Source organism: Peromyscus californicus, unplaced genomic scaffold (assembly GCF_007827085.1).
Source record: "Peromyscus californicus insignis strain IS unplaced genomic scaffold, ASM782708v3 Scaffold_5__1_contigs__length_169319896, whole genome shotgun sequence".
Taxonomy (NCBI): domain Eukaryota; kingdom Metazoa; phylum Chordata; class Mammalia; order Rodentia; family Cricetidae; genus Peromyscus; species Peromyscus californicus.
Genome location: NW_026294573.1, coordinates 130,030 through 157,338, shown reverse-complemented (window position 1 = coordinate 157,338; position 27,309 = coordinate 130,030). Strand labels below are relative to the sequence as shown.

At 50.8% G+C, this 27,309-nt stretch overlaps 2 protein-coding genes across 13 annotated transcripts in view; one reads left to right on the top strand and one right to left on the bottom strand.

Annotated features, from left to right (window-relative positions):
* The window catches only part of Agrn (agrin), a 32,814-nt gene that overhangs the window by 4,575 nt on the left and 930 nt on the right, over positions 1 to 27,309 (bottom strand). For 7 of the 10 annotated variants that reach the window (XM_052716657.1, XM_052716661.1, XM_052716659.1 and 4 more), the window contains exons 2-30: positions 25,864 to 26,125; positions 15,829 to 15,876; positions 11,765 to 11,980; positions 11,465 to 11,689; positions 11,147 to 11,371; positions 10,784 to 10,990; positions 9,583 to 9,801; positions 9,316 to 9,510; positions 9,031 to 9,231; positions 8,800 to 8,948; positions 8,609 to 8,714; positions 5,359 to 5,475; positions 5,114 to 5,278; positions 4,833 to 4,976; positions 4,618 to 4,742; positions 4,439 to 4,544; positions 4,019 to 4,351; positions 3,777 to 3,914; positions 3,222 to 3,349; positions 2,988 to 3,102; positions 2,787 to 2,906; positions 2,349 to 2,672; positions 2,058 to 2,250; positions 1,680 to 1,895; positions 1,059 to 1,288; positions 834 to 968; positions 567 to 666; positions 318 to 482; positions 49 to 160 (exon numbers count right to left, since the gene is read on the bottom strand). In XM_052716657.1, coding sequence (XP_052572617.1) covers positions 49 to 160; positions 318 to 482; positions 567 to 666; positions 834 to 968; positions 1,059 to 1,288; positions 1,680 to 1,895; positions 2,058 to 2,250; positions 2,349 to 2,672; positions 2,787 to 2,906; positions 2,988 to 3,102; positions 3,222 to 3,349; positions 3,777 to 3,914; positions 4,019 to 4,351; positions 4,439 to 4,544; positions 4,618 to 4,742; positions 4,833 to 4,976; positions 5,114 to 5,278; positions 5,359 to 5,475; positions 8,609 to 8,714; positions 8,800 to 8,948; positions 9,031 to 9,231; positions 9,316 to 9,510; positions 9,583 to 9,801; positions 10,784 to 10,990; positions 11,147 to 11,371; positions 11,465 to 11,689; positions 11,765 to 11,980; positions 15,829 to 15,876; positions 25,864 to 26,125 — 5,019 coding nt within the window. Of the gene's footprint in view, positions 1 to 48; positions 161 to 317; positions 483 to 566; positions 667 to 833; positions 969 to 1,058; positions 1,289 to 1,679; positions 1,896 to 2,057; positions 2,251 to 2,348; positions 2,673 to 2,786; positions 2,907 to 2,987; positions 3,103 to 3,221; positions 3,350 to 3,776; positions 3,915 to 4,018; positions 4,352 to 4,438; positions 4,545 to 4,617; positions 4,743 to 4,832; positions 4,977 to 5,113; positions 5,279 to 5,358; positions 5,476 to 8,608; positions 8,715 to 8,799; positions 8,949 to 9,030; positions 9,232 to 9,315; positions 9,511 to 9,582; positions 9,802 to 10,783; positions 10,991 to 11,146; positions 11,372 to 11,464; positions 11,690 to 11,764; positions 11,981 to 15,828; positions 15,877 to 16,344; positions 16,888 to 25,863; positions 26,126 to 27,309 lie in introns of those variants that run through there. The other 3 variants (XM_052716664.1, XM_052716665.1, XM_052716666.1) reach the window with 3 other exon arrangements.
* Positions 16,959 to 27,309, top strand: part of Perm1 (PPARGC1 and ESRR induced regulator, muscle 1) — a 51,303-nt gene continuing 40,952 nt past the window's right edge. Inside the window, exon 1 of one of the 3 annotated variants that reach the window (XR_008213729.1) lies at positions 16,959 to 17,063. The gene's annotated coding sequence lies outside the window, so the exon portion shown is untranslated. Of the gene's footprint in view, positions 17,064 to 21,280; positions 21,393 to 27,309 lie in introns of those variants that run through there. The other 2 variants (XM_052716668.1, XR_008213730.1) reach the window with 2 other exon arrangements.

Genomic DNA, 27,309 nt, shown 5'->3' with positions numbered 1-27,309 from the left:
GAATAGGGTGTGGGATATCTGGGCCTTCCTCATGCCCTGGACACTCACCGGAGACTCCCCTAGCACTCGGAGCCCATCGCCTACTTGAAGGGCACCTTTGCGGCCATTTCGTTCCAGGGATACCTTGATCCAGGTGCCCAGGGCTATGGGCTCCTTGCTCCTGCAAAAAGGTAGGAGTAGGTTCTGGGCTCTGCTCACCCAGGGCCCAAGTCATATAATCCTGGTATATGCACTGACATCCCAACCTCAGGACAATCCTTTAGGTCCTCCTTGTGATCTGTGCAGATGGTCCAGAGACAACCCTGGGTAATGCCCACCTGATGACTGCAGCCCCCTTGCCAAGGTCATAGCGGAACTCCAGGTGCCGGTTATGCAGGGCCAGGGACACAAAGTCCCCCTTGCCATCTGTCTTTTGTCCATTGTAGAGGAGTAAGCCACTGGCCCCACGAGCCAAGAACACCATCTCCAGTGCCATCTTCTCCCTGGGGTCATATGGGGTTGTGGGAGTGTATCACTGTCTCCCCATCAGGCTGGCTCCCTTCCCTTAATCCTCCTGCCCTACTAACCCCAGGTCTCTCTCGAAGGTGTGCAGGCCTTTTAGTTCCAGGTAGGAGAAGCCACTAAAGTCAGCCAGGAAGGGCCGGGAGCCAGCACCAGTCTCTAGGACTAGGAAGGGCCAAACAGACGTCAAACAAAATTGCAGTCCCTGGTTTCCCTATTGCTGTGTCAAGTGATTGTAATTCAACCCTAACTAGATGGTACACCAGACCCCAAATCAACCCAGGAATTTGACCATAACCCCTCATCTTTGCCCAGCATTTCTTTGACCTTACCTGTCTGGCAGAAGGCACCTCTTCGTCCCAGGGGGCACTCACACTTGGCCCCACCCCTGGAAAGCACACGGCAGGGGGCTGCCCCATGGCAGGGGTTTGGCTGGCAGGGACTCTTTTCATCTGCACAAGTCGGGCCTGAGGGGAGATTGGGTAGGGGTTCCAGAGAAACATAAGACTCTTCCCACAACACCTAAATACCTTCCCAGGCACCAGGCTAGTTCTCACCAAATCGGCCAGGTGGGCACTGACAGAGGAACATGCCAGCCTCCAGTGCCTGGCACAGGGCCCCACCATGGCAGGGGCTAGGCAAGCAGGGGTGGTTTCCACATTCTCCCACACCAGAGCTTAGGACCACAGCCCCCTTCCAGTTGCTAAGCTCCAGCTGCTGGTTGTTGATGTCCAGCATACGAATACATCCTTTCAGGCCGATGCCCACAGAGGTCCGATCAAGCACCCTGACACCAGGAGAGGTCAGAGTCAGAGGCATCCTTTACCAATCAGTTGTAATACTAACATGCCCCATAAACTAGGGCTAGGGATCATGGGCGCCCCTATGCCTACTCTCCTTATTGTGTTCACAGGGTGGCCAGATCCATAAACAAGACAGAATCAGGAGGAAGGGATGAGGGTCAAGGGTCAGGGCTGAAGGTCAGGGATAGCCATCTTCAGAGGTCCCATCAAAGGCTTGCTACCACAGATAGCACAGCAGGAACTGGTGAAGGGTCAGAGGCTGGGTTGAGGTCAAAGTCATAGCTACCATCCACACTCATGCCTCTGTCACCCATCATTTGTTACCCAGAGTAAGAGACCAGGGGCCCAGCCAGTCCCCAGCCTATCCCTGCTCACATGGCAGCCTGTTCTTCTGGGACACCACCCACAAAGAGGTTTGTGTCCAAGTTGAGGCCATCAGTGCCACTGGGACTTTCACCCACAACAGGAGTCTCGCCATCCACAGAAAGTGTGCCCTGCCGCCAATGCCGTGACAATTCTAGGCGGTGCCATCGTCCTGGTTCCACTGGCACTGAGCTCGTTAGTACTGCTGGCCCTGAGCCTGTGTCAAACCTGGACATGAAAGCAGGCGCTAAGTATGTTGTCCAGGCCTACAACATCTCACCCAAGACTTTACCCTTGTAGATTTAGAAGGTCTGGATTGGTCTCTGCCACCATACAGTCCATCTGACCTACAGAAGCCATGCCCATGTACTACCCATCCACCATGCCCACCTGAACTGTACATGTCCATCCAGCAGAGCCAGAGCCAGGAAGTCCTTGCCATGTGCATTTCCATTGTAGAGTAGCAGTCCCTCAGTCTCCAGTGCCCGGAATTCCAATGCCAGACGTAGTGTGTGGTAGGCCCGGAGGGTGGGGAATGCCAAGAAGGAGTGGCCCTCAAAAGCTGGCACAGAGGGGAATTGTACTGCAGGGAACAGATAGAGCTAAGCTAGAGGAGTGCCTGAGACTCTGCTTCACCCTCTGGCCATTATCCCTAAGCCCTCCAGCATTGAGTAACCTTACCCTCCTCACAGACAGTGCCACCCCTGCCTACAGTGCAGCTGCAGGTGAAGCCCTTGCCAGAATCCTGGTCCTGGCAGGTGCCTCCATGGAGGCAAGGTTGGGAATCACAGGACTTTGGGGGCTGTTGAGGGCCTGGGGTCTGAGGCTGGTCAGTGCTAGGGGCAGTTGTAGGTAGCCGGCGTGTGGTTAGTGGTGCTGTGGTTCTGCCAATAGGCCAGCTGGTGTGACTGGGGTAGACTCGTGGGGTGACAGCAGAGGCTAGCAGTCGGCTCACAGTGGTGGCTCTGGCTGTGGCAGCTCCCGTAAAGAAAGTGGGGAACCAGTCTGCAGAGAAGGATAACTGTTAGGTACATATGAAGGGCATAGGGCATGCAAAGTATTGTTGAGGTATGGAGGCTAGAGGAGGACAGGCAAGATGACGTCTAACCTGGCACTCACCAAAGTCCAAGAATCGCACATGCTCCTGCAGAGGCCTTCTCACCACCAGGGCCCATGGTCTGGATACCTGAATCTGTCGGAGCAGTGCCCGGCCTACATCTGGTGCCTGGAAGGCTGTGGCTAAGGAGGAGAGAGTCCTCAGCATGACCTGGTTCCATATAGTCCATATCCATATCTCCCATGAGGGAAACAGGGGCTTACTAGGGTCAAAGTGAACATCCACAATGGCACGGACTAATTTGCCAGGCCCCAGGTCCCGTAGATGGACACTCCAGAAGTCCTTCTTGACATCTGAGTTCCGGAATAGGTCGTCCAGCTGTGGGTAGGTGTTGAGTGAGGGCAGTAGGTACTGTCTAAACCCAGTTAAGATTGGTTCACTTAGGCCAGTCATCTGGGTCTGTCCTAGATGGGCAGGCACCCCACAAACCCTCATACCGTGCTTTCAATGCTCCTTGCAGTCTCCCCAAACAACTCTGACTTGGGGTCAGCCATCTCAGGTGTGTAGAACAGCTCCTGTCCCTCGACCCCCTCAAGCTCCAGCACTCCCTGGAATGCCTTGGTAGCTGTGGGGGAGGGGCAGTGAGGCCCTGCCAATATCATCTAGCCTCCTAGCAGCCACAGAAGCAAGCCCCACAGCAAGCCATGTGGGGTATAGAGCAGGGATGTTAGTCAGATGATCATGGGGTTAGTGAGTAGGGACCCCAGGGTAGGGCTGGTGTCAGTTACCAGGCAATTCCTAGGAGCAGGTGCCCCAAGCTGGCTTGCAAGGAGAAAGATGGGTTAGGTATAGGGTCCTTGGCACAAACGCATATTCAATGGCTGAGACCACAGTGCATGTGTGTGCCAAATCTCCAAACTCCGACACTCTCAAGTGCTGGAGCCAGAATATTATAACCTTATACCAACCTGCTGCCACAAGATGAAGACAGTACTACTCCTGGTACATCTACGCTGTTCCTCAACTCACTCCCTTCCCCATTGTCCACTTACCAGGACAGTTGGAGCCTTCTGAGTCCAGTGAGGGTGTCTTGCCATCTGAACAGCAGCCCAAAGGTGAGTTGTAGCAGGAAGCCCTCTCAATGGGTGGCCCATGGGTCACCACAATGTTGCCCACAGGGGACTCCAGTCCTGGGGAAATGTAGTCTAAGCACAGCCCTGGGTAGGAGCCACTCTTGGGCTCTACCCCCACATCACCCTCAGACCTGCCCACATGCCCCTGAGGCCCTGCTCACCCCCAGACCCGCCCCCACTGGCCTCCTCATCTCCGCTCAGCTCCTCATCGCCACTCCCATTGGTGCTGCCAGATTCGCTGAAGATTGATGTGGCAAGACTGGTTACATCAGTGGGTGCTGTTGGAGGCACAGTCAGCACAGGCCATGCAGTGCTCCTGGGGATGCTGACTGTAGTCTGAGGTCGTGATGTGGGTAGTGGGGTGGGCCAATCATGGATGGTACTACTGGGAGCCAGAGGAAGGTCACTGTTGGGGGATGGCAGTGCCTTGCTCAGAACATGTCTTGGGGTGGTCATAGATGCAGATGCTGGGGAAGCTCCAGGAACAACAATCTCTGCAAAAAAGAGGGATGTTCGGGGCTGGAGACAGGACAGAATCAAGTCCTTCTGGTTTGTTCTAGATAGTTGCTCCAGGTCCTTACCCTGGCATGGGCCAAGACTCTGAGTGGAGATGTCTAGACCTTGGCGACAGGCAATAGTCTTCAGCTGGCATTCATTGCCATATGTGACACCATCTGATCCACAGACCTGGGGTACAGGAAAAGGATGCTTGGGAAAGGCCTCCTCACCCCCATCACTCTCCATATATTCCACTCCTTACCTTGGTAGAGTTAGCCTCTGGACACGTGAGAGCTGGGCAGACACAGTGGGCAAAACCAGCCTCCTCTACGCAGGAGGCACCAAACTCACAGTGTATCTCCACACAAGTCACAGGTGTCATGGAATCTGGGGTAGGCATGAAAGATCCCTTCCAACTCAGGTACTCCCACCCTCAGCAATGGGAGTCCTGGGGTCAGCACCAGTCCCTGCCCTCACCTGCTTCACAGCCCATTTGGCCCAGGGCTTGACCATCTGGACACTGCCCACACTTGGGACCAGCCACACCAGGTCTACAGGAACACAGGCCAGTCATCTGCTCACAGTCATCTCTCACAGCACCCCGAGGGTCACAGCTACAGGCTGGGGGAGTGGGAGGGAGGAATCTATACTTTAGATAGGCTCCCTCGTGCCCCAGAACCCTTCCAGGTTTTGGTCAAGCCAAGACATGAGCAGTGATGGGGTGGACAGGCAGGAGCGCTTGGAGCTTTGTTACTCACGAGTACAACCACTATGACCATCAGTGACAATGCCACGGAAGTTCCAGAAGCCAGGCTCACAGCGATCACACCTGAGGCCTCCCACACCTGGTCGGCAGGAGCACTGGCCTGTAGCTGGGTCACAGGTGCCACTATAGGAACCATGTGGGTTACAATGGCAGGTGCCTGCAAGAGGAGAAAGCACTTGTCACAGGAGCTTGTATAGCTCTGTCAGACCATGGTCAGGGCTGGGTTCAGATACTCACTCGGACAGCCAGCGAAGCCTACACCCTGGGCAGCAGTGACATTGTCTTGGCAGCAGCCATAGGGGGTTTGGGCACAGTAGGGGAGGGCCATAGGTAGCAATGGAGCCAAGGTAGGGCCTGAGGAAAGGTGCATAGGAATTCAGATTTGATGTAGTGCTAGATGTTTACCCCAAACCCAATTATTCTGCCTCAATGAATTCTGCCACATGACTCATCCCTTTTGACATCAATTTCCACTGGGAACCGAAAATCTAGGGCTGTCATAGATGAAACCAGCATATCACATATAAAGACATATAGTTAATGTAGAACCCGAAACCTACAAATATAAGAAGCCACAAAAACATCCCCATGTACACATACATTACTGGAGTCACAGACATATAAACAGATATAAATGTACACATAAACGAAGACACATTTATATGCATTCACTCACATTCCTCTAAAATATTATTTATTCCTGGGCGTATACATCTGTGTACATGCACAAACATAAATCAGCACAGTCTCCTTCCTTCTTCCCTCCCTCCCTCTCTCCCTCTTCTTTCCTTCCTTCCTTCCTTGGAGATAGGGTTTCTCTGTGTAGCCCTGATTGTCCTGGAATTCACTCTGTAGGCTGGCCTGGAACTCAGAAATCTGCCTACCTCTGAGATTAAAGGCATGAGCCACCATTCCCTGTGGGGCGGTTGGTTTTTTTGGTCTTTTAATGGGTTTTGGGTCTGGGATAATTTTCATTGATTAGGGGGGTTGGTTACAAGTTGTTGTCAAGGGTTAGGAAAAAGGCTAAGCAAAGGAGATTAGATTTAAGGCTCTTATTAAAAAAAAGAAAAAAGAAAAAGAAAGAAAAGAAAAATGTAAGTACTTTACATTGGATTGGATTGTTTTATATTGTATACAAATTATATATATTGAAATTGATATTGTTAGAAAATGTTATATATATTTTTCTAATTGTACCGTTCATCTAACAATGTAATGCAATTTTCTGATCCTTGAATGTTATTACCAACTATTAGGATATAAAGAAATGAAAGTTAGTAGTTAAATATTATAATAGAACTTGTAGTTATATTAGGTATGTTTTCAAGATTGAGTAGATATATTTTAGATAGACAGGTTATCTTCAAACCCTTCAGAGATCTACAGAATATGGCATTTAAAATGTTTTAATAACTTAGAAAATTTTTCTTTTTTGTTATGACTATGAGACATGTCGGCTCCTGGCAGTACCAATCTACTTCAGAGAAAATATGGACATTGAAGAAACTGCATATGGAGTTAACTTTCATTGTGGCAAAAGTTAGCCACTGGACAACAAAGTATCCTCGAATCAACAGGACAAAATGGACAGACAGGACATAAAACAAAGGATTACTGATTCTTGCCAAAACAAGTGTGGTTATGGCTTTATCAAAAGGCATCTTCAGAGGCCAGGACAATATGGCATCATCCCTGAAGTGGCCTTCGCAATTCGAAAAAGGTACAGTGCCCTTTTCTTCGAAGGCAGCTGAACAGGCAGTGGGCCGATGGCCTCTGATGTGCAATGGAACAGCAGCTGAAACAGTTATTCTTGAAGAGTAACTAAGCTCCCGCCTCTCAATAGTAGACTGGCATTTGATAAGAGGGATATGGAGAAGAATGGGATGCTGAGATGAAGCCATATATACACAGCCAAGAAGAATGGACAGCTGAATTAAAAAACCATCAACAATTTCCAGAATTTAAAATCCTGAATCATGACATGACACTAGTGGAATTCAGGTGTTTCTGGTACATGGACTACTCTCACTCAATGTGAGGTTGAACTGTTGACCTTGTGTACATCCTACTTCACAAATGAGTCTGTCAGATATGCTAAGCCTATAGGCTGAAGATGATGCCCCAGCACTGCGGAGAAACCTCAGGTGACTGTCCAGACAGCTGTCTGTTTCTGTCAACTCACAAAATTTTTGGAAGTTGCTTATGTGCACTTCCTGTTTTTATTTTTGTTAGCTAATATTATTTCCTTCTTGGGTCTCTGAGGGAGTTGAAGATTAGTTATAGTTGAAGATTAGTTAGTTATAGTTGAAGGTTAGTTAGTTATAGTTGAAGATTAATTAGGATACATTTTGGACTTACCAAAATAGGATAGATAATGAAATTATTTTCTCTGAATTTGTCAAATACAAATGGACTAGACATTGTTTAGGTATTTATTACTTGTATATATTGTATATAGTTATTGTCCTTTTGTATATAGTTTTTCTTATATTAGTTATAAGCTTTTTCTTTTTTTTCCTTTTTATTAAAATAGAAAAGGGGAAATATGGTGATATTTTATTTGTATTAAAATGTTATTTGTATGTTAATAAATAAAGTTGCCCGGGGGTCAGAGCTATTAGCAAGCCATAGGAAAGCAGGGCAGTGGTAGCGTATGCTTGTAATTCCAGCACTTGGTAGGCAGAGCTGGGTAAGTCTCTGTGTGTTCAGGGATACAGCCATTATTGGATACACATGCCTTTAATCTTAATACCAATCATGGAAAACCTGGAGGCCTATACAGACAGGCTTTGAGGAGGCGGTCATGTGGTTGGGTTTACAACCAATGAGAAGGCAAGACAGGAACTCTATATAAAGACTTTAACACAGGGGTAGCTCTGGTTCAGAGAGGTAGGACCACCGCAGGAGGAAGGGTAAGGTTTTAGCTCTTAGCTCTGACCTCTTGGCTTTCTTCTTTGCATTGGTTCTGTGTTTCTTATTTAATAAGAAGGTTGGATACATCTACAATTCCCAGCCTGTCATCAATCTCTTTTCTACAAGAGCTAAAGTGCCTAGTGGGTGCCCCTCCTGTTCCCTATGGCCTCCATTTGGAAACCTAGTCTGGCTCATAGAAACTGAGTGCTTGGTGCACACCTTTAATTCTAGTACCCAAGGAGCAGGAAGCAGGTAGACCTAAGAATTCAAGGCCAGCCTGGTCTACATAGCTAGTTCCAGAACAGCCAGGACTATGTAGAGAGACTCTATCTCAAAATAAATAAATAATAATAACAACAACAACAAAAAAACCAAAATAAATAAATAAAATTTGAAAACAAAAGACAAAGCTACCATCATCATCATCATCAACAACAAGTCACCACAGCACACGCGCATGTCCATAGCTTATATCTCTATCATGAACCATAGAACATGCACACACAGTGAAACAGAAGCACAAATGTATAGAACATGCCACCACATGCTGGATGTGTTTTGTACAGCCACTCACCACGGCAGATTCCCTGAGCAGCAACATATAGTTCTTGCTGTGATTCACACCTGGCCTTCTTCAGGTCACACTCAGTGTTATAGGTGATCCCATCTGAGCCACACACCTGGAGGAACGGGATCAATGTGGACTGCCTTGACCCCCTCCCCAGTGCACTCATCCTGGAGCCATGAGAAAGCTTCTGTACTCACTGGGCTTCTAAGGACACTCTGGCAGCTGAAGTCGCAGACACATGGCCCATCCTCTGAGTCCTCATCCCAGATACCACCATGCTGCCGGCACAGCTCCTGTTCACACTCATTGTCTTCCCCAGAACCAGAGCCCCCCGAGCCACACTCAGCTGCAGGAAAAGAGAGCAGTCATCTATGAGGTCTCCATCAGAGACTGAGGTCTAGGGCCTCACACCAGTTACCTGAGCTTACCCTGCTCACATGGCCCTGCACGGGTCTCCTCAATTTGTACCTGCTGCTGACATGCAGCTTCTCGTAGCTCACAGGCACTGGGGTAGGTGACACCATCACTGCCACACACAGGGCTAGGTGGGGGATGCTCACAACGGGGACATACACACTGTCCAGCCGAGCACACAGCCCCAAAGGCACAAACTGTGTCTCCACAGGTCTCTATAGGAGATAGTAAAAAGCAGGAGTAAGCATGATTCCCTGATTGAGGAATCATGGAAGCCTATCCCATCTGGTCCCACTCACGGCAGTGTCCAGCTGAGGCCACATGTAGGCTGATCTGGTGTGTACAGGCATGGACATGCAGCTCGCATTCACTAGCATATGTGCGCCCATCAGAGCCACATACAGGCTGGGCTGAGGCTACACATTCAGAGGGGCACACACAGCGTCCAGTCTCCATCTCGCACAGGGATCCAAAACGGCACTGGCCACATCGGTCTGGGGAGGAAGCTCTATCACCATGTTGACCAAAAGCCTCCTCCCAACCCAACCCACTTGCCCACCACTGACCACAGGGTCCTCTGCGGGCCACCCGGATTTCCCGCTTGAGGGCACAGGCCATGGATTCCAGCTCGCATACACTGCCATAAGTGACACCATCGTTGCCGCACACAGGATCGTAGATACCCGAGCACACCTGCTGGCACTCACACACAGCTTCCCCATTCTTCACTGTGCATATTGCCCCAAATGCACACTGCACTCCATGGCATGGGGATGGGGTCTGGTCTGGAGAGGATGTGGTACTCAGTCCACATTCTCCTCCAGATGTGGACAAAGCCCACTCCCACGCAATAGCCCCTCTCCAGGGTGGGAATGGTGGAAGACCTAGATGCACAGGACACAGCAGAGAAAGGGACAGACACACAACAGAGGTGGATGGGGACATATGAGTTTCTGACTGTCCATAGCAGGTCACTGACCCTGGACCACCAGCAGCCCTAGGATATCATGCACATGGGGGTTGAAACTTTTCCCCCATGAATGGGAAAACCCTATACCCCACAATCACAGACTACACAGGGAAGAGGGTGTCTGTCAACTTGCTCTGAGGACCAGAAGGCCAGGCAGTAGCAAGCCACTCCCCCCAGCCGCGCCGGGGGCAGACCTCGGGCTGTGGGCTCCTGACGGGCAGGCGCGTCCCCTCATCCTGCCAGCAGATCAGGCTGGAAGACACAAGAGTCGGAGCCGAGAGGGAAGGAAGGACCAAGAAGAGACAGATGCAGAAAGAAAGATGGACAGAGGACTGACCAAGACAGACAGCAGAGGCAGGCAGGGCCATAGAGGCCCACAGCCCCAAAGGGACCTGCTGGCCACTGCCCAATTTCCTCCACCCTCTCCACTGGTCCCTCAATTCCCAAATTACAATCTACCTCTAAGAGGCTTGGGACTGCACTGTGTTCCCAGAGCAAGGAATCTCCAGCACCATATCCATTCCTGCCCACCCAAGTAGTCTGTGCCCTGAGCAGTACGGAGACTGATGATGAACCAGAGGACCTGCTGGTGTAGCAAGGCCAAGTGCACACTGCCTTTGTCCCATCTCCTAGGTTCCCCAGTTCCCCTCCTCATAGCCTCCACATACCAGCACCTTCCCCAAGTGACCCCAGCCCAGGACTCCGGGAGGTACATGACAAGGAATGGAAATGGTGTATGATAGGGACAAGGAATGATGCAAGACCAGCTATTCCCAGCTGGATCCCAAGTTGCTCACCACACGGGCCCTGGTGCTTGGGGGGAATGGCAAGCTGTTGCCGACACTCAGCCTGTTGGCGCCAGCAGTCATTGTCATATGTGTGCCCATCCTGGGCACACACAGGCCTGTAAGCCCCATCACAGATGACACGATCGCAGGAGCAGTGGGGACGGCCACGGCGGGACAGGCACACAGAGTTGAACTGGCAAGTCTCCTGGCACTGGTCTGGGAGCAGGCAAGCAGATCAGATAGGCAGAGTATCACACCAACTGTCTATCATGTACAGAGTACTCATGGGTACCTGACATGGTGAGTAGAGACATGAAGTATACAGAAGTGGGGCCTAATGAGCCACAGTGGCAGTCCTCTGGGAGCACCCACCTCGAGGCTGGCACTGGCCAGAGCGTACTTTCTGGAGAAACAGGCCATGGGTTGCACCAGTACGGCCCATGACACAGTCATTTTCATAGGTGACCCCATCATCTCCACAGACAGGTGTGTGCTTGGCAGGGCAGTTCTCTGGCCGCAGAAGCATCTCTGGGTGCCGTGTACGTGGGTTCACACGGCAGATGTGGTTCAGGTCTGACGTGCTGCCCTGGCAGGGGTCTAGAGTCCGAGGGTAGAAATTAAGGGCTGTCACCAGTGCACATAGAAGAGTCTTGTATGGGAAAAGCAAAATATAGTGAGTGCTTTGCTTACCACAAGGGCCGTCAAGCTTCTTGAAGATGTGCTCCTGGCGGGCACAGGCATGACGCAGCAGCTGGCACTCACTAGGATAGTCAACACCATCACTACCACACACAGTGCCATCAGGGGCCCCAAAGCAGGTAGTAGGGCACAGGCATGAGGCAGTCTGTCCATCGGCTGAGGGTACACAGGTGCTGCCAAAACTGCAGGTCACATTGGCACAGGGGTCCCGGGACCCTGTGGGTATACAGGTGAGGTCATGCTGATTTTCCACGCCCAACCCCACAACACACACAGCCCATACTCACTTACCACATGGTCCGTGGCGAAGTAGGCGGATGCGCCGTTGCTGGTTGCACTGTGCACGCTGTAGCTCACACTCGTTGCTATAGGTAGAGGCATCCGAACCACACACAGGAGCCACAGTAGCAGGGCAGACATTCTTCTTGCACACACAGGAGGCCTGGCTTGGATCCTCAACACTGGGTTCACATATAGCACCAAAGCCACATAACATTCCCCTGCATACTGAGTTTAGACCAGAGGAAGGGTATTCAGAAGCAGGTTGGCCAGGAATCGTTCCTAGGTGCACACACCCATGAGTCTTTGCATCACATTCTTTTTGTGCCCAAATCTCATAGGAAGATCCATATTTAAGTATTCACATGACTGAGCTCACCTCAAACACATAAGCACCTACATCCTACAACTGATTGTCATCAATGCACATGCTCAACCCCACTCTGAAAGGCTCCTGGAACCTTCCCTTATGGAAGAGCAGCTTCCCTCACCTTATACTCCACCACTGCAGAGAGTTCATGTCCCGATAATAGGACAAAGCATTCACTCCCAGCACACCTCCATGGACTCTGACACACAGCGGAAGGGTCCCAGCTATGAATACCTTAGCTTCACCCAAATAAGCCTCAGTGCTCAGCTCCAGTGTGGGTGGGTTCCTGAGGTTGAGCTGGAAGGACCTTGAAGGATCTGGGTGAGGACATATACTGAGGTGTCTATGAAATCTCAGAGAGCCTTGCCACTGCTAACTTGAGGAGATTGAGAGGTGTGAATGAAGGAAGCTGGCTATGGGTGTTACATCTGACTGTTTTCACTTCACAAAACTCAGACTAACCTCATCTTAGGTTTCTTTCTTGAGGGTTGCTTCTGTCTCCAGCTGACTCCTGCTACCTCCCAGTAAGGACCACCTCCACAACCTTCTGAGAACCCCCAACCTCTTTCACTTTCCTCAGGGTCTAATGGGCACTATGTACTACTAGGAGTCTGGAATCTCCTTCCACATACACCTTTTTCTTCTTTCATTGCTCCTTCCCCACCACCTCTCTAATAGGTCTTTTTCATCTGCACAAGTACAATGTCCTGCCCTGCCCCAATCTGTACTGTTTCTACTCTTTTCTCCCTCAAACTCTTTTCTCTGTTTACTCCCCTCACCTTCCAAGGCCCCCATAGTTTCTCCCATTTATAATCCTTTAATACTTCCCACCCAGACTCAAGTTGGCAGTGGCACAGGTCTCTCTGGGATCACACAGGTACCTCCCTTTTGTCCTTCTGGGCCCTTACTTCAGAAAATGTCCTCATTCAAGTCCTGAGTCTTGTCCCAGTGCAACTGCCTCCTATATGCAGCCCCACACACCCATTCACACAAGAGTTTTCTAACATTGTAGTCTCTGTGTTGCAAATGTCCAGCCCACGCATTGTTGCTGAACCTCTTCAGCAGCCTAACTAGCTCAGGGGAAGGGCCAGGTGTTGTTCACTAATCCCACAAGTAAAGTGGACACTGGTACATTCAAAGTTCAGATACCCATTGGGGAAGCCTTCCTAAGCACAGCATTGGGGCTGAAACCCTCTGAGGAGATAAACCATGAGGTGGGCAGGCCTTTTAAGAGCTACAGCTACCTAGATCTACTAAGTGTTTAATTGGGTGTAATTGTCACCACCTCATATCATGCTCAGAAATTAACCAGAAGCAGTCTTGGATATCTCTGAGGAGGACAGGGTACATATGGACAGCCATAGCAATGTGCTACCCAGCCTCCCTTGTTTGTGTAGTCTTGCCTCTACCAGGGAAGGGTAAAATCATAGGAACCTCTGCCTGCCTTCCCTATGACTTGTGTCTCCATGGTCTCCTAGCTTCCTACACAGGCAATCTTTCCATATGATGTTGGAGGCGTCCTGTACTTTTTATATCTACCATGGTGGTAGAGAATATATTTAACTTCTTTACTAGTCTTTGGTAGGTTGGAGATGGTTGCCCATGAGCCATGGCCTATGTCTAAAGTATACAAAGCAAGTGCTGGATATTAATAAGGGGCCTGCATGTACAATTGTGGGAAATGCAGTGTGTATAAAGGAAAGAAGACATCTGGCAGTTTTGGGGGTTTCAGAAGAAGCTGAAATTACCAAGAAGGAAGATCCTTCCCTCCTGAGCCTACCTTGAATGTAGACAGCTCTAGGCCTCTTGCCCCTAGTCTGTAAACACTCAGCCCCAACCTCATGCACCATACTGAAGGGCACATTCCACCTACTAATAGCCCACCTCACTGGGAGTGATTTAGTCCCTTTTTTAAAAATGTGGAGAAGTGAGAGTCACTCCTTCCGCTTCCCATCCCAACAGGCATATTGCTTACTCATCCATCAGCTCAGTCAATAGTCTCTGCAACTCTAGTAATAGTGAAGGTCATAGAGCATACAGTGGTATCCTACTGCCTTGATAATAACTTCCCAGGTAGAGGCACCTGGTGACATAGCCTCACCTTACCACAACCCAGTCTGGGCTTGGGACTCTAAAAGGACCTTTCAGATCTTGGGGGAGCAGCTGCTCAGGAAGGACACTGGTGTCAGGGATCAAGACTTAGGGCCATAAAACCAGAGCCCAGGTTAGGTCAGAAGCACCTATCACTCACTACCAGCCTCCATTCCCACTATACCCCAACACTGCCCAATAGTGGTCCTTGGGACCAAAAGCCTATTGGCCAAGTGTGTCAAAAAACACACTGCCAGCTTGTTAACATTATAGACTCAGGGAATAAAGGGCAGTTGGTTACAGACGACCTTTCTTTCCCCATTTGACCATCAAAAGGTAGGAGAGACCCTCTGATATCCTGCATCTGAATCAAGTTCCCACTTTTGGGTGTCTGGGCTCCCCATTCCCAAGGAAACTCCCTGATTTTACAGACTGCTGAGGCCCCCAGAGAGTCCTATCTTAACCCTGACTTCCTAGTTTAGAACAGAAGGAGGGAGGCCTTATCAGTGCCAGGATACTTTCCTCTACCCCAAAGACCCAGGAAATAACCCCGACTATGTATATAACCCAGGGCTGCTTCCTAGAAAGAAAACAACAGGGTTGATTCTCATAATGACACCCACAACCTCAATCTTAGGATTTCCTGAAGTCCCCACAACCCATATCCTGGTCAAAACAGAAACCATAGCTGGGCATGGTGGCATGCGCCTTTAATCCCAGCACTTGAGAGGCATAGGCAGGAGGACCTCTGTGAGTTTGAGGCTAGCCTGATCTACATAGTAAATCCTAGGACAGCGAGTGCTATATAGAGACCCTGTCTCAACCCTTGACCCCAAACCAAAAACCCCAGAAACCATGGCTCTGCCACACGTAAGATAACACAAGACATATGATTTCTACAAAACTAGTCAGGTGCCCAGGCAGCAGAGTTGATGGGGTAGTAGGTACCAAGGACCCCTCTTGCTGTAAGGAGCCAGGCTGGGCTAGCTGAGACACAGTCTATTCCTACTAGTCTCTGCTTTTTTTTTTTTTTTTTTTCTAACACTGGTCAGTTCCTCGCCTCTTTATCATTAACTTAGTTACAGAAGCCTACACACTAGCAGCCCCTCTGGGAGAGCTGGCCCCAGCCCACAATGCCATAAAAAAGGTCAGCCTGCCCCTTCCATCATTTGCTCCCTCCCCCACCCCAGGGTCAGACCTAGGCCCTCTAGCCCTCAAACAGCTGTCACTAGCTTTATTGAGCCCTCCCCCATTACCCAATCCACTTTCCCTTCTGTCTGTTTCCAGCCCCACCCTTTCCTGAATAGGGAAAAAGACAAAGAAAAGGAATCCCTCCACAAACAGACTGACTTCAGTGCTCCATCCAAACCTCACACAAATCCTCTGACGTCATCTCTCAATTTGTAGGTTCTAAGACTGGTCCTGCTCAGAATATTGACCAGCACCTAAAGGCCCCTGTGGACTCCCTGGAAGGGATCCAGGCTCCCTTGCCCAGTTTCCTACTCCAAATACACCTGGTGTACACACTACAAAACAGTCCTAATCCTAGTAACCCTGTCCATTTTCACCCCCATTTTCAGTGTGCCAACCACCCGCCCCAACCACCGCCACTCACCATCAGGAGGCATAGGAGGCGCTGCTGTGAAGTGGGTTCCAGGTTTGTCTAGAAGGGGGGAAAAAGTTAGGTTCCTTTGAGCATGTATATTGCCCACTCACAACCACTCCTCAAGGCTCCAGTTATAATCAGCAAGGCTGGGAAGGTCACTGGCCAATGCAGAACAGACAGAGGAGGCCCTGGTCTTTCTCTGCCTCTTGAACTTCACAGCCACCTGCTTTCTCTGGATAAGTCCATCTCTTGCCCCTGCTCCCAATCGCAGCACTGATATACCTACCCTTGCCAATTCCCACAGAGTTTTCTGCAGCTCAGGTTGAAGGTCTGTACCATTAGAAGCCTAAGAATAGGTTTAAGAAGCCCAGGAATTTAGTGTGACCTATCCAATAACCAGAAGGAAAAGGTGCCCCATCTACAACAACCCCTGGATTTGATATGACCCTGTCTGCCCTGAAACCCTTGATAACTGAGACGAGGGGTTCACTGAGCAGAACAAGGGTACACCCAGCAGCCACGTACAGTTGCTGAGGAAAAGCAGCACCGCAAAGCCCAGCGTGGAAGTAGCCAACAGGATCAAGCAGATGTTGCAGGGGATCATAAAGTACCGAACCAGCAAGGAGGCACCAGGCTGCTGCCTGGGCCTGTGTTCCAGTGGCAGAGGAGGCATGATACAGCTCTATCCCACTTCTTGGATGTGGGGGTTCTTATGGAGTGCCCTTGGGCCTCTTCGGAGCTACTCCCCCCATGCTGGGTACCCTGGAGCAGCAGATGGCAGCTGTGATCTCAAAGTTTAGCCAGTTATGGCTGGGGGAGCACCAGGCCCTCCCCAGCCCTCCAGGATCATGGTGGGAGATAAGCAGAATTCTCTCCAAGTAGAAATCCCAAATGTGAGCTCAGAAGCAGGCAAACGATGATGGAGAACCAAGGCAACCCCTGTTGGCTACAATTCTTCCGCCCACTAGCCAGTGCTGTCCTCTGTAGCTCCTGGAGTCTGAAATGCAGGGAAGGCCCCAGAGACCAGGGGCGCCGGTGCAGGGCCTGTCTGCTCCTGCCTAGCAGAGGCGGGAGCACGATGGCAGCAGCGGGAGGAGCAACGGGCTTGGCTTTGGAGAGAGAATAAAGAATCACGGAGGCGCCTGCCCACCTCCAGTGGCAGTGGCAGCGGCGGCGGCGGCGGCAGCAACAGCAACAGCGGCGGCAGGCAGTGCAGCTCTTCTTGTCCTCGCTGGGCTGGGGCAGTGAGTGAGGGGCGAGGGAATCCAAGGGGGCGGGGGCGGTGAGCAGAGACAAAGGAAGATGTCTCTGGGGACTCTAGCGTCCACAGGGAGTCGCAGTTGGGAGCAAAGAGGCTGGGGTGGATTAAGACCAGGATGCAAAATGTACAAAAGGGACAGAGCACCTCGGGGTAGAGATAGAAGCTTGGGGAGGGTTGGTGCTGGTAAGAGGACAGGGACCAAGGGAGGGACAAGTGATGGGAGGGCAATGGGTCTGGAAATTGGAGAACAGGGGAGAAGTAGGAGTGGGCTAAGTGTTTCCATAGGGGAGCAGAGGCTGGGCCTGGAGAGGAGGCAATTGCTTGGCCCCCACCCCATGAAAGCTATTAAGGAAGCTGGGCAGGAGGCAGCCAAGTGAGGCTGAGGTTGCTGTGTGGGTAGAGTCAGTCCTCCCTTATCACTCTTAATGCCTGGCTGAGAGTCACACCATAAGTAGGAAGGACTGAGTTCTGGGATTTGGTCTGCTTGTGCTTATGCATGCAGTATGCCAGTGCCTGCTGTTTCTGGTCCTGTAGGCTCTGCCTTGGCATCGAGGCGGGGGTCCCCAAGTAGCATGTAAGGTGCTCAGGTGGATGAGGTGATGAGTTCAGAAATCATCCCACCTACCTTTCCCCTTGTAATTGAATATAACATCTTAAGCTACCCATTCACTCAACTCCCCAGCAATGAGAAAACATGCAAATAAGCCCATGCAAATAGCTGTTGAATTCTGGCCATCCCTAGAGCCTGACTCTAGAGCATACCCCCACCCCCAAGCTACTTTGCAGACTCCAACAGGACCATTTGGGGCAAAGGGTTTGGGATAGAGGCACAGCCCACCTAGGTTCTATGAGGAAAGATTCCCCAGCTGTCCACAGCTTGGGGAGTATGCAGGTTCTGCACTATCCCCACTTGACACAGCCACCCTCCTGCTAAGTGTTCATCTCAGCTGAAATCACACTAACAGCCCCCATACTACACAACTTGGGTTATACTAACAGGTACATGGTATCCACACTTCAAGACTCTAGTCAGGCTTCTGCATCTGTTGTCAGCAGGCCCCATTTTTCAGCTAACTATGGCTACTTTCAAACCTCATCTCAGTTCATCTTGAGAAAACCACATCTCTGTATACCAGGAGCCCTTGGCCTGTCTGTGGAGCTCCTCTATTCCATCCTTCAACCAACCCTGCTTGGGGCACTAAGACCCTACATTCACTGCATGTTGACTGGAAATGGCTCCACTTCCATATTATCTACAGTTGAAACCTCTCTAAGACCCCTCTGGTCAGACACTTGGCACCCCCAGTGCCTTTTGATGTCAGACAATTTCTCTACCCCAGTTGATAACACCATATCTTCTCTGTTTCCAAGCCTTTCCATCGTCTGGCCAGGCACAAAATGCAATCCTCCTGCTGGGTCATTCATTCGCCACTCATGATAAGAGGTTTTCCATCTTTTGTGGCCCCAAACTCAAATCTTCTAATGAAATCTTGCAGAAAACTCTGAAATAAAGCTGGGTTTATGAGACCTATGCATGCAGTCTAGGACAGCATCAGATCTAACTACTGGGAAACTCCACTTCTAGATGGCCTCACCTTTTCCTCAGGGGAGCTCTGGCCCTGAATGCCTCCTACTGGACCTTGGCACTGCCAGTGACACAGAGGTAGTTTCTGTGATGCTAGCTCCCCCAGTACCAGAAACAGGGTCTGAGTTCTTAGCTCCTAGAAAGTCAAGAGAACTTACAATTGGAGAGTGCAGCACCGCTCATATATCTGTTTGCTTCGCTGCCCCATAGAAAGTGCCAGAGAACAAGTACCCAGCAGGCCACACGGTACTATTGGATATGTTGTTTCAGCCCTGGAATGTCCCTGTGTGATCTCTACAGGAAGCGCAGGAACCAGGGTCTTGGAGGGCTGGGTCCCACTAGTAGTAGAAACCCCAGGCAAAAGCTAGCAGAAGAAGCCTCAAGTGATCTTGGGAAATTTGCCATAGCCTTTGCTTACCCCCTTTCACCAAGCAGAAACCCTGAGAGGAGCCACTGAAGAGGTCTCAATAATTTTTTCAGTGCTCATATGGGGTTCTTGTCAGTCCTGGGCAACACTGGAATGGGGCTTGAGGTCTATTGGGCCTAGCCATGGGAAAGGGAACTAGGCAGGCAGCCTGGCCCCACCAAAACCCAGTCAGTGTCTGAGCCCCCTGCAGGGGCAGGATGCCTTCAAAAAACAAAGAGCCTTTGAGGCTTTAGGCCAGTTGGGGGAGGGGAGCACAGGCTACTGGAGTTATTTTGGGATCTTTAGACAAAATCATTCAGCCTAGACTGCCCAGCAGGCTCATGCCCAGGAATGAACAGGATGCTGATCCAGGCTTACCGCTCTGGGCTCACACCCTACCAACATGCAACCACATATATGAGCCAAGACACTAAGTACTCCTACTTTCCAGCAGTCACTCAAGCTTGCAGGAATTGCATCCCCCACCTGCCAACATACACACTAGACATTCTTTGTGTAGCACAAAGCTTGTCCCTCATTCCCAGGCATAATAGGTGTGGCCCTATGCTCTGGTACTTCTCAGGACCAGAGGAGATTGGAGGATGGGGCCTGGAGAGGGTACAGAGTCCTTCTCCCTTTCTAGACAGCCTTCAACTCCCTTAGAAAAGAAGGTAAAGAGTTAGGGGTTCGATGACTGAGAGGAGTCCATGGAAAAAGCTGCCTATCTGGACACTCAGCACACACTCATTTCCCAATGCATAGGTCTCACCCAGCAAGTAGACATGCCCCACCCTCTGACCTCTGGTCAGGCCAGGGTGAGGCTCACCTGCTCTCTTTGGTGGTGGGGATTTCTAGGCATGCATCGCTCAGGTTAATAGAGGTACTGGATGGACTCAGTTCTGGCTGCCATGGTGGGGGCAGGGCAGTACCATCCTACACCTCCGGTGTCTGGCCTCAAACTGTACCTTGCCTTTTCTCTCTTCCCTCCTCACCTCAGAGGACAATAGGCACTTCGTAGCAGGACAGAGGCACTCAGCCCTGGTCAATTGCCAGCATGAGGGGGCCTCCAGGCCTAGGTCAGATCTGTACCCACCCACCCACCCACCTGGACAGCTATCCTGCTCTGCAGAGTGGTTGGATTAGTTTGGGATACTATAGGGATGTCTTTTAGGGTAGCCAATATGCTGCCAGATTGCCCCTTCTCCATTCCTTGGCTGGCTAGGCTCCTCAACCTGGGACTGTTCTGACAAACTATCAACTCGTTTATACCTCTCTAAGAAGTTAAGTGTGTCTGTCTGGCTTCCAGAAGACATCATGGCAGTTTCAAATGAAGGTCAGAGGGTGAAGTGAAATCTGCACATTGACCAAGTGATGAGTGGGGCCACAGCTGTCACAGGGTCAGAGTCTTTAATGCAGATCCTCAACCTTTCAGATTTGGGGAACTCCAACATGGACCTGGGCATTTTCCAGAATGATCAAGAGCAGCCAGCTGAGCAGGTACTGATTGATGAAAAGACAGTGAAGATAGGGACATTTATGCTATCCCTCTTGTTCTTAGGTTTACCCAAACCCAGCTTTGCCAGTCCCTACTTATCTCCAGGAGGAAAAGGAAGGAGCTAGGTGACATCCACATGTGATCAGTGAGTGCTTGGTGAGTCAGGAGACCTTGGTATCCCTGCTTAATACTCCAGCTGTGCTGAGTTAGGTTAGAGATATCAGATACAGGAGAGAGAGGTAAACACAGCAGGGGTCCTATGGCCCAATGGTTCCAGAGGGCTTCATGGAGGTGGTGGGCAGCCAGTTATTAGGATGAGAAGGAAAGGCAGTAGGGGGGACAGAGGACTAGAGGTGCAAGAAGGAGGAACAGAGACAGATCCAGAGAGGAAGGAGGCTGGGGCAAGCAAGGAAGAACTTTCCTACTGCAGAATCAGCAGATTCCTACTTGGGATTAGCAGATAGGTAGGAAGGCCAGCCCAGAAAGGGATTAGCTTGCTCTCGCAGCCAGGGGACAGGCTGTTGGAGAATAGTACTCTCCTTTCCTCACACTCACAGCATCTTATCTACTCTTTCCCAGGTAGCAGCAACCACCTACTATTCCTTTCATTCACCTTTATCTCAACTCACTGCTCCTTGGAAAGCCACTAAAACTACCAGCAGGACTCTGTTGAGGGTACCAGCAACAGCAGATGCCCCATGAACCCTGCAGGGAATGGTTGTAGAATGGTGATTGTACATGTGCAAGAAGGAACTGATGGATTTAGTGATGGAAGCCACCACAAGCCACTTATACCTGATGGCTTCCTTTCCAGAGTAGGAGACAGGTATCTCAACCGTTCTACCAATACGGTGTTTGTGCTCTGTTCTTCCATATGTGCTGGAACCTCACTTGTGGGTACAGGGGCCTGCACTGGCATAATGCTAGCCTACATTTTCTGGGATCTAGGATGTGGTGGTCAAGGGCACTCTCAAACTTACCAACTTACCTCGGGCTAGCAACAGATAAAGGGCAGAGGGGAGGAAGGGGAGGAAGGGGGTTGCGTCAGCCTCAGGGTCTGACAGGCTTGTAAAGGTCAGTGACTAAATTCCCTGGTCTCCTGTCCTCACAGCAGCTCACCAAACACATCCCTCATTTTAAATGTTTTCAATACACCTCAGTCACTCCTAGAGGCAGAGCTCACAAAAGGTGACCCTGGCCCTCCAGCACAACTGGACCCAATAGAACCAATAGCAAACAGATGCTGAGATTCACATACACGTGAGGTCAACAACCAGGACCTGACCACTTAGACATAAACCCAGAAAAACCAAGATAGTGACAACTACGCCTCCCCCCAATTGCAGGCCTAGGCATACATATCTATATAAAGTTCACACAGCTGGAAACAGCCCAGTCTGTGAAGACAGAGCCTCCCTCTCTTCCCTGCCTCCAGGCCAGGGAGGGGCCATCTCTATTCCCTGGTTAATTGTCCCTGCAGGGGACCTTCCTCAGAGGAAATTCTCAGGATCTGTGCTGAGGGTGGGAGGGGTGAGATCCCTTGATCCCCAGTCCTCCACCACTGACCTTATCAGCTCTCCCGGCTTCCAACATGGGTCACACATGGCCTACTCCTGAACCCCAGGAGGTATAGGGGGCATAGAGCCCTCTTCTTCTAGCTGGTAACTGCCCCAAATGAGCAGGATTACTATGACAACTGTTGTGGTAGCCCCTAGTCCAACCCACCAGGGCATCAATGGTTTAGTGCTCTATCTCCACTCTGAGGTAAACAGCTGACCTGAGAATCACAGGAGGAGAAAAAAGTTAGCAGTTTTCTACCCTTTTGTGACTTCTGCCTCTTGTGCATAGCAACCAGGCCTAGGAAACAATAGAGGGTCCTTATCAATCAGTGATACAGGACCCTCCTGAACCTGTGGTCCTTGACCTACTCTCTAGTAACTCCACCCTATACTATCCTACTGTAGCTTGTAGGAACTAACGAGTAACTACAGATCTGAATTGGGTTAAGAGTAGCCTTAGACCTGGGTCAGTGTCTAGGTGTCCCAGTTCGTCTGGTCTGCAATGGGGATCTCATGTCCACAGGATTGCTATGAGGGCTCAAGCGGGTGGAAACAGAATTTGCTTTGTCCAGAAAGATCCAAGTAACAGAAGTGGTTTCAAAACATCCCTCCCCATTTCTAATTGACAGGGGTGATGGGGGGCATCTTCTCTGGGTAGGGATGGGAGAGCAGGATGGGTCTGGAAAAAGCCAAAAGTTACTTCCACTAGCTCCATCTTGCCTACTGCCTGCCCAATGGGAGGCCATCTCCACAGAACTAATAGTATCCTGCCTGTCACCCACCTAGAAGCATTCATTGATTCCAGCAAGCAAAGCCCACCCCGCAAGGCTGCCTCAGTGAGCCCAAAGATGAGACAAGTCCATTCCTGCAGCCAACTTCTTACTAGAACTCCCTGACATGGAAAAGAGGAGGCCCTTCCTTACCTGGGCAGGCCCTTCTCTCTGGGCAAAAAGCAGTGGGGACAGCCAGTAGCCTCCAGCTCTAGCAGCCTCCAGCCTGGACATGCCTGGGGGAGGGGCCCTCATAGGACTGTGGGTGGGGTTGTAGAGTGGTAGAGAACCTGAAGTCCAAAGGGAGAGCCACCTCCCCCCTCAGCAGAAGGAATGTGGGGGAGGTGAGGGGAAAGAAAATGGCAATGGGAGTCTAAGCCTAGCCTGGAAGGCAGTCCTCCCAACTGTCTAGGAACCGTCACAATATCCTAGGCAACCCCAGTACCAGAAGCCAGCCTTAGTGGGTCAGGCTGCTCCTATCCACCACCTTGAGACCTAGAGCTCTTCTACTCTATCTTCCTGAAAGCTCTGGATAGCTGACCTACCAGAGACAAAGGGCAGAACCAATCTGGCCAGCCCAGAACAAGGGAGTCACCAAGACCCCAGCTTCAGAATTGAGAAAGGCCAGGCTGGTCAGGTGCCAGGCTCACTCAACCTGGGCCCCCTGCCCTGTCCTTCCTTGTGCCAGGTGCTGGCTGAACAGACAACACTTCTTTCTCTGCTCCTGATTTTTAGTAGGGAAGTGCAGGTCCCCAGCCAGGCTGTGTCTCTCCTGGGGGCTTCAGGGAGGTGCCAATCCAATCTTCTCTAGAGACAGGGTGAAGACAGTGGTGGGCCTATGCTCTGCACCCTTAATTGGCAGTGAAGAGGATTCTCCATTTCCTTGACAAAGCTTTGTCAGAGTGAGAAGTCCCTTTCCAGAAGGAGCAGCAGCCACTCTTGCCCAAAGGTGATGCAAAGGGAGGGGCACATACCTGCCCCAGTTATGCCAGGAATGTGGCTTCCCAGGCAGAGGACCAGAGGAGCCTTTCTGGGGGGTGGGGGAGGTGCTGGCTGGCTGGGGGTGTTCCAAGAGTGAACAAGAGGTCAGAAGTAGCCCAGATTTCACCCAGTTCCCAGTGTGGTGTGGTATAGGTGTAGGGGACCTGGAGTCAGATTGGGAAATCAGATTAGAGGGATGGGCTTGTTTCCAAGTGTGAGGACCTAGGATGAGGCTCAAAAGCCTCATCACCTACAGGTCAGGAAATAGACCCAGCTTTGGAGGGGTGGGCAAGAAGATATTTCATTTCCATCCTAGATCCTAAGCCCTAATGGCTCCTTGGATGTTCTGACCTTGCCTTAGAACCCAATTTACCCACTGTACTCTGGTCTGCTTCCAAAACAGATCCAAGACACCATTTCTTCAAGCTTCTTACAGTGGCGCCCCGGCTCCTTGTTCTGCCCCACCCCACCTTCTACATACCTTAAAACATCTCTTCAGCCTCCTTGGCTCTATCTATGAGTCTTTAGTCCCATATCTGCCCCCCTCAATACAGAGAGAGAGAGAGAGAGAGAGAGAGAGAGCGAGTGAGCTACTCCTGGACTCTCCTCTGGTAAAATGCTGGTCTTTGAGTCTTCAGAACTAAGTATCCCTAAGGGTCAGCCATATACAAGTGCACAGGAAGGGAGGCCTTCTTTCCATGATTCTTCTTCCTAGCTGTACTGCTCCAAATTGGGCTCTACCGAACCAAAGCCAGAGTGTAGTGTGGGCCTAGCTGGCTTTGGTGAGATGATAAATCTTGTCCTGTCACTCCCTACCATGACCTCTGATCTCAGAAGTCCTCAGTTACTGAGTCATGGACCCTCAGACTACTAGATCCACCCAGCTATTAATGATTCACCCTCTTGATCTTGATCCTTCTCAGCCCCCTACTCAACCCCAAGTTGACATATCTATCTATCTATCTTTGGCCTCACATATACATTCTCCCCTGCCTTTCCTGCCCCCCAATTTTCCAAAGCACAAACTTCCATAGCAGTGCTAGAATCTCTGGTTCTTGTCCAGATAGGTTCCCCATGGCAAGAACCCAGGAGCTGACCATATCTGGCTGAGAGGCCACAGAGTTTACATTCTGGACCTGACCCTCCTACACTCAAGGTCAGCATGCAGACAGGGTTCTAGAGACACCCCTCAAAAGCCCAGCTAGCATCAAAGCAGAAAGACAGGAGAGAAGTCTTCAGGGCTGGCAAACACATCACATCAGAGGACTAGAAGTCATAACCCTTGCCACTGCTCTGAGAAGGAAGTTTCTGTCCCCAGCCCTACATCCCTTTCCAGCCAGCCATGAGGGAACAGACAGGATGTAGTAGCAGCAGCGAGAGAAAAAAGCATTCTTTACCACATTTCCCCTCAAAAGTCTCAGTCACCAAATGGGGCTGTCCTGAGGAGGAAAGAGGGGAGACCTGAATGGTTACCTTCTAGAGGATGGCAGCCCAATCCCACAGAGCTGTTCTTTACAAACTGTGGGCCTCTGGAACACACAGGCCAGTCCCCCACTGTCCAAACCCCTGTGCCTAGCCACAGGTGTGTACTCAAATGTATGGATCAAGACAGATGTTTGGACTTCTGTAAGGATAAGACAGGTGGGTCCCAGCTTGTTCCATAGCAAAGTGCCTTTCAAAGGGGAATGTGAGTGCTGAGGGAAAGGGAGAGAGAACAGAGATACCTGTCTCTAGCCAGGGCAGCAGCTTATTTATGGCTCCAAGACCAAAGACAGCTAATATAAGAGGTGAGGGTGTCTAATCTGTGTAGCTAGAGATGTAGCCAGGAGCAATAATGTTGCATCATAGGTAGGTAGCAGGATGGTTACTCTCCTGCCCCATGGCAAACTCTCCTCTGTAGCCTGTCCCCTCCCTCAGATCCCATAAAATTTCTGTTACTATCAGCAAGGCACTGGCCCTCAAAGGAATACCCTCACCATGCACGCACCTTCTACACAGAACTCCACCTCTTCCAGGTTCCGCAAAGTGATCCGCATAAGGCTGGAGTTGAGCATCAGTTCATTCTTGTGGGCTGGCCACAGGTAGGGTGGTGCTGGGTTCACAAAAAAGATTCTAGTGTCTCCAGTGGACACCTGGTTGTCACAGATTAGGGGGTCTCCGAAGCCACCAATCACCACCTTGTTGCCACCTTCCAACAAACTCTCCTGGGCCACCACATCTTTGCCTTTCAAGTACCGCCACACTCGAACCTGAGTGGACATGAAGGTAAAAGTGTATTGGTCCTACAGGGATAGGGTGCCAGACTGGATACCTGGGCCCTATCCCCTCCTCTGTTCTCACTTGCTCAAGCCAGTGTCCACAGTGGACTCCAGCCTTGGGCAGAGATGTTCAAAGTTCTGTGACTCAGCCTCTCAGCAAATGCTGCAGGGAAGTAGACACCTACTGGATAGGGGATGACACATAAGAAGGCATACCACCTAACCATACTCCCACCCTAGGTCTAACCAGCCCAAGTCCAACTACAAGGGTCCATCTCAGTCAGGGCTTATCTGGCATGCAGTGCCAACATTCTAGACCCTCTAGCTCACTACCACTCAGGACCAGACACTTCAGATGAAGGGACTTAAGAGCAAGATCCCAGCTGGGATCTTCACAACCCTGTGTGTGGGCTGATACCTCCCCCAGGAAGTAAAGACCCACTTCTTTGCTCCCCAGTCTGCCTGAGTCTGTACAGCCAAGGCAGCTCTGAACCACAAAGTCAAGTTTGGGCAATGCAAGTCGGCCCCACCCTCTACCTTCTCCTTTGGGGCCCTGAGGGCACCCCTCTGACAGACATGGCTGGAGGATGTAGCCTGCAGCACCCACAGGACAAGTCAGGAGCCCAGACACTTTTTGGAAAGGAGTTCTAGCACCCCTTCTTCAGGTGCTCTGGGGGTTTAGGCTTTTGGAATGGAGGGAGCAAAAAGACAATGGGCAGTTTGTCCACCTGCCTAGCTCCTGTTAGGCACCTCAGAACTGCAGTACCTACAGGACTTGAAGAACCTCATTTACCTGCCTCCTCATCCCCCCCACCCACCCCCACCCCCTGCAGTAAACTATTGAGGGAGATATTCCAAACAGGGTGGGGGAACTCACAGTTTTCACACCTCCCCCACCCCAGCCACACCCAGGATCAGCGGGGAGGAAGTCGGGAAAATCCTGCAGGGACTTGGCAAAGTGCCTTGGCAGTGAGAGGAGGGGGCCCAGCCGGGGGAACCCATGAAGACACGCTACTCTGAAAGAAGTCACCGTCCTTCCCATCCCCAAAGAGCAAGAACGATCCTATTTCCAGTTAAGTGATTTAAGGGGCTAGGAGAACCAGCAAAGGTTCTGAGGGTACCCACTATACCTATTCCAAGGTGCTCTCAAATCCAGCTTTAGTTGAAGCAGAGCT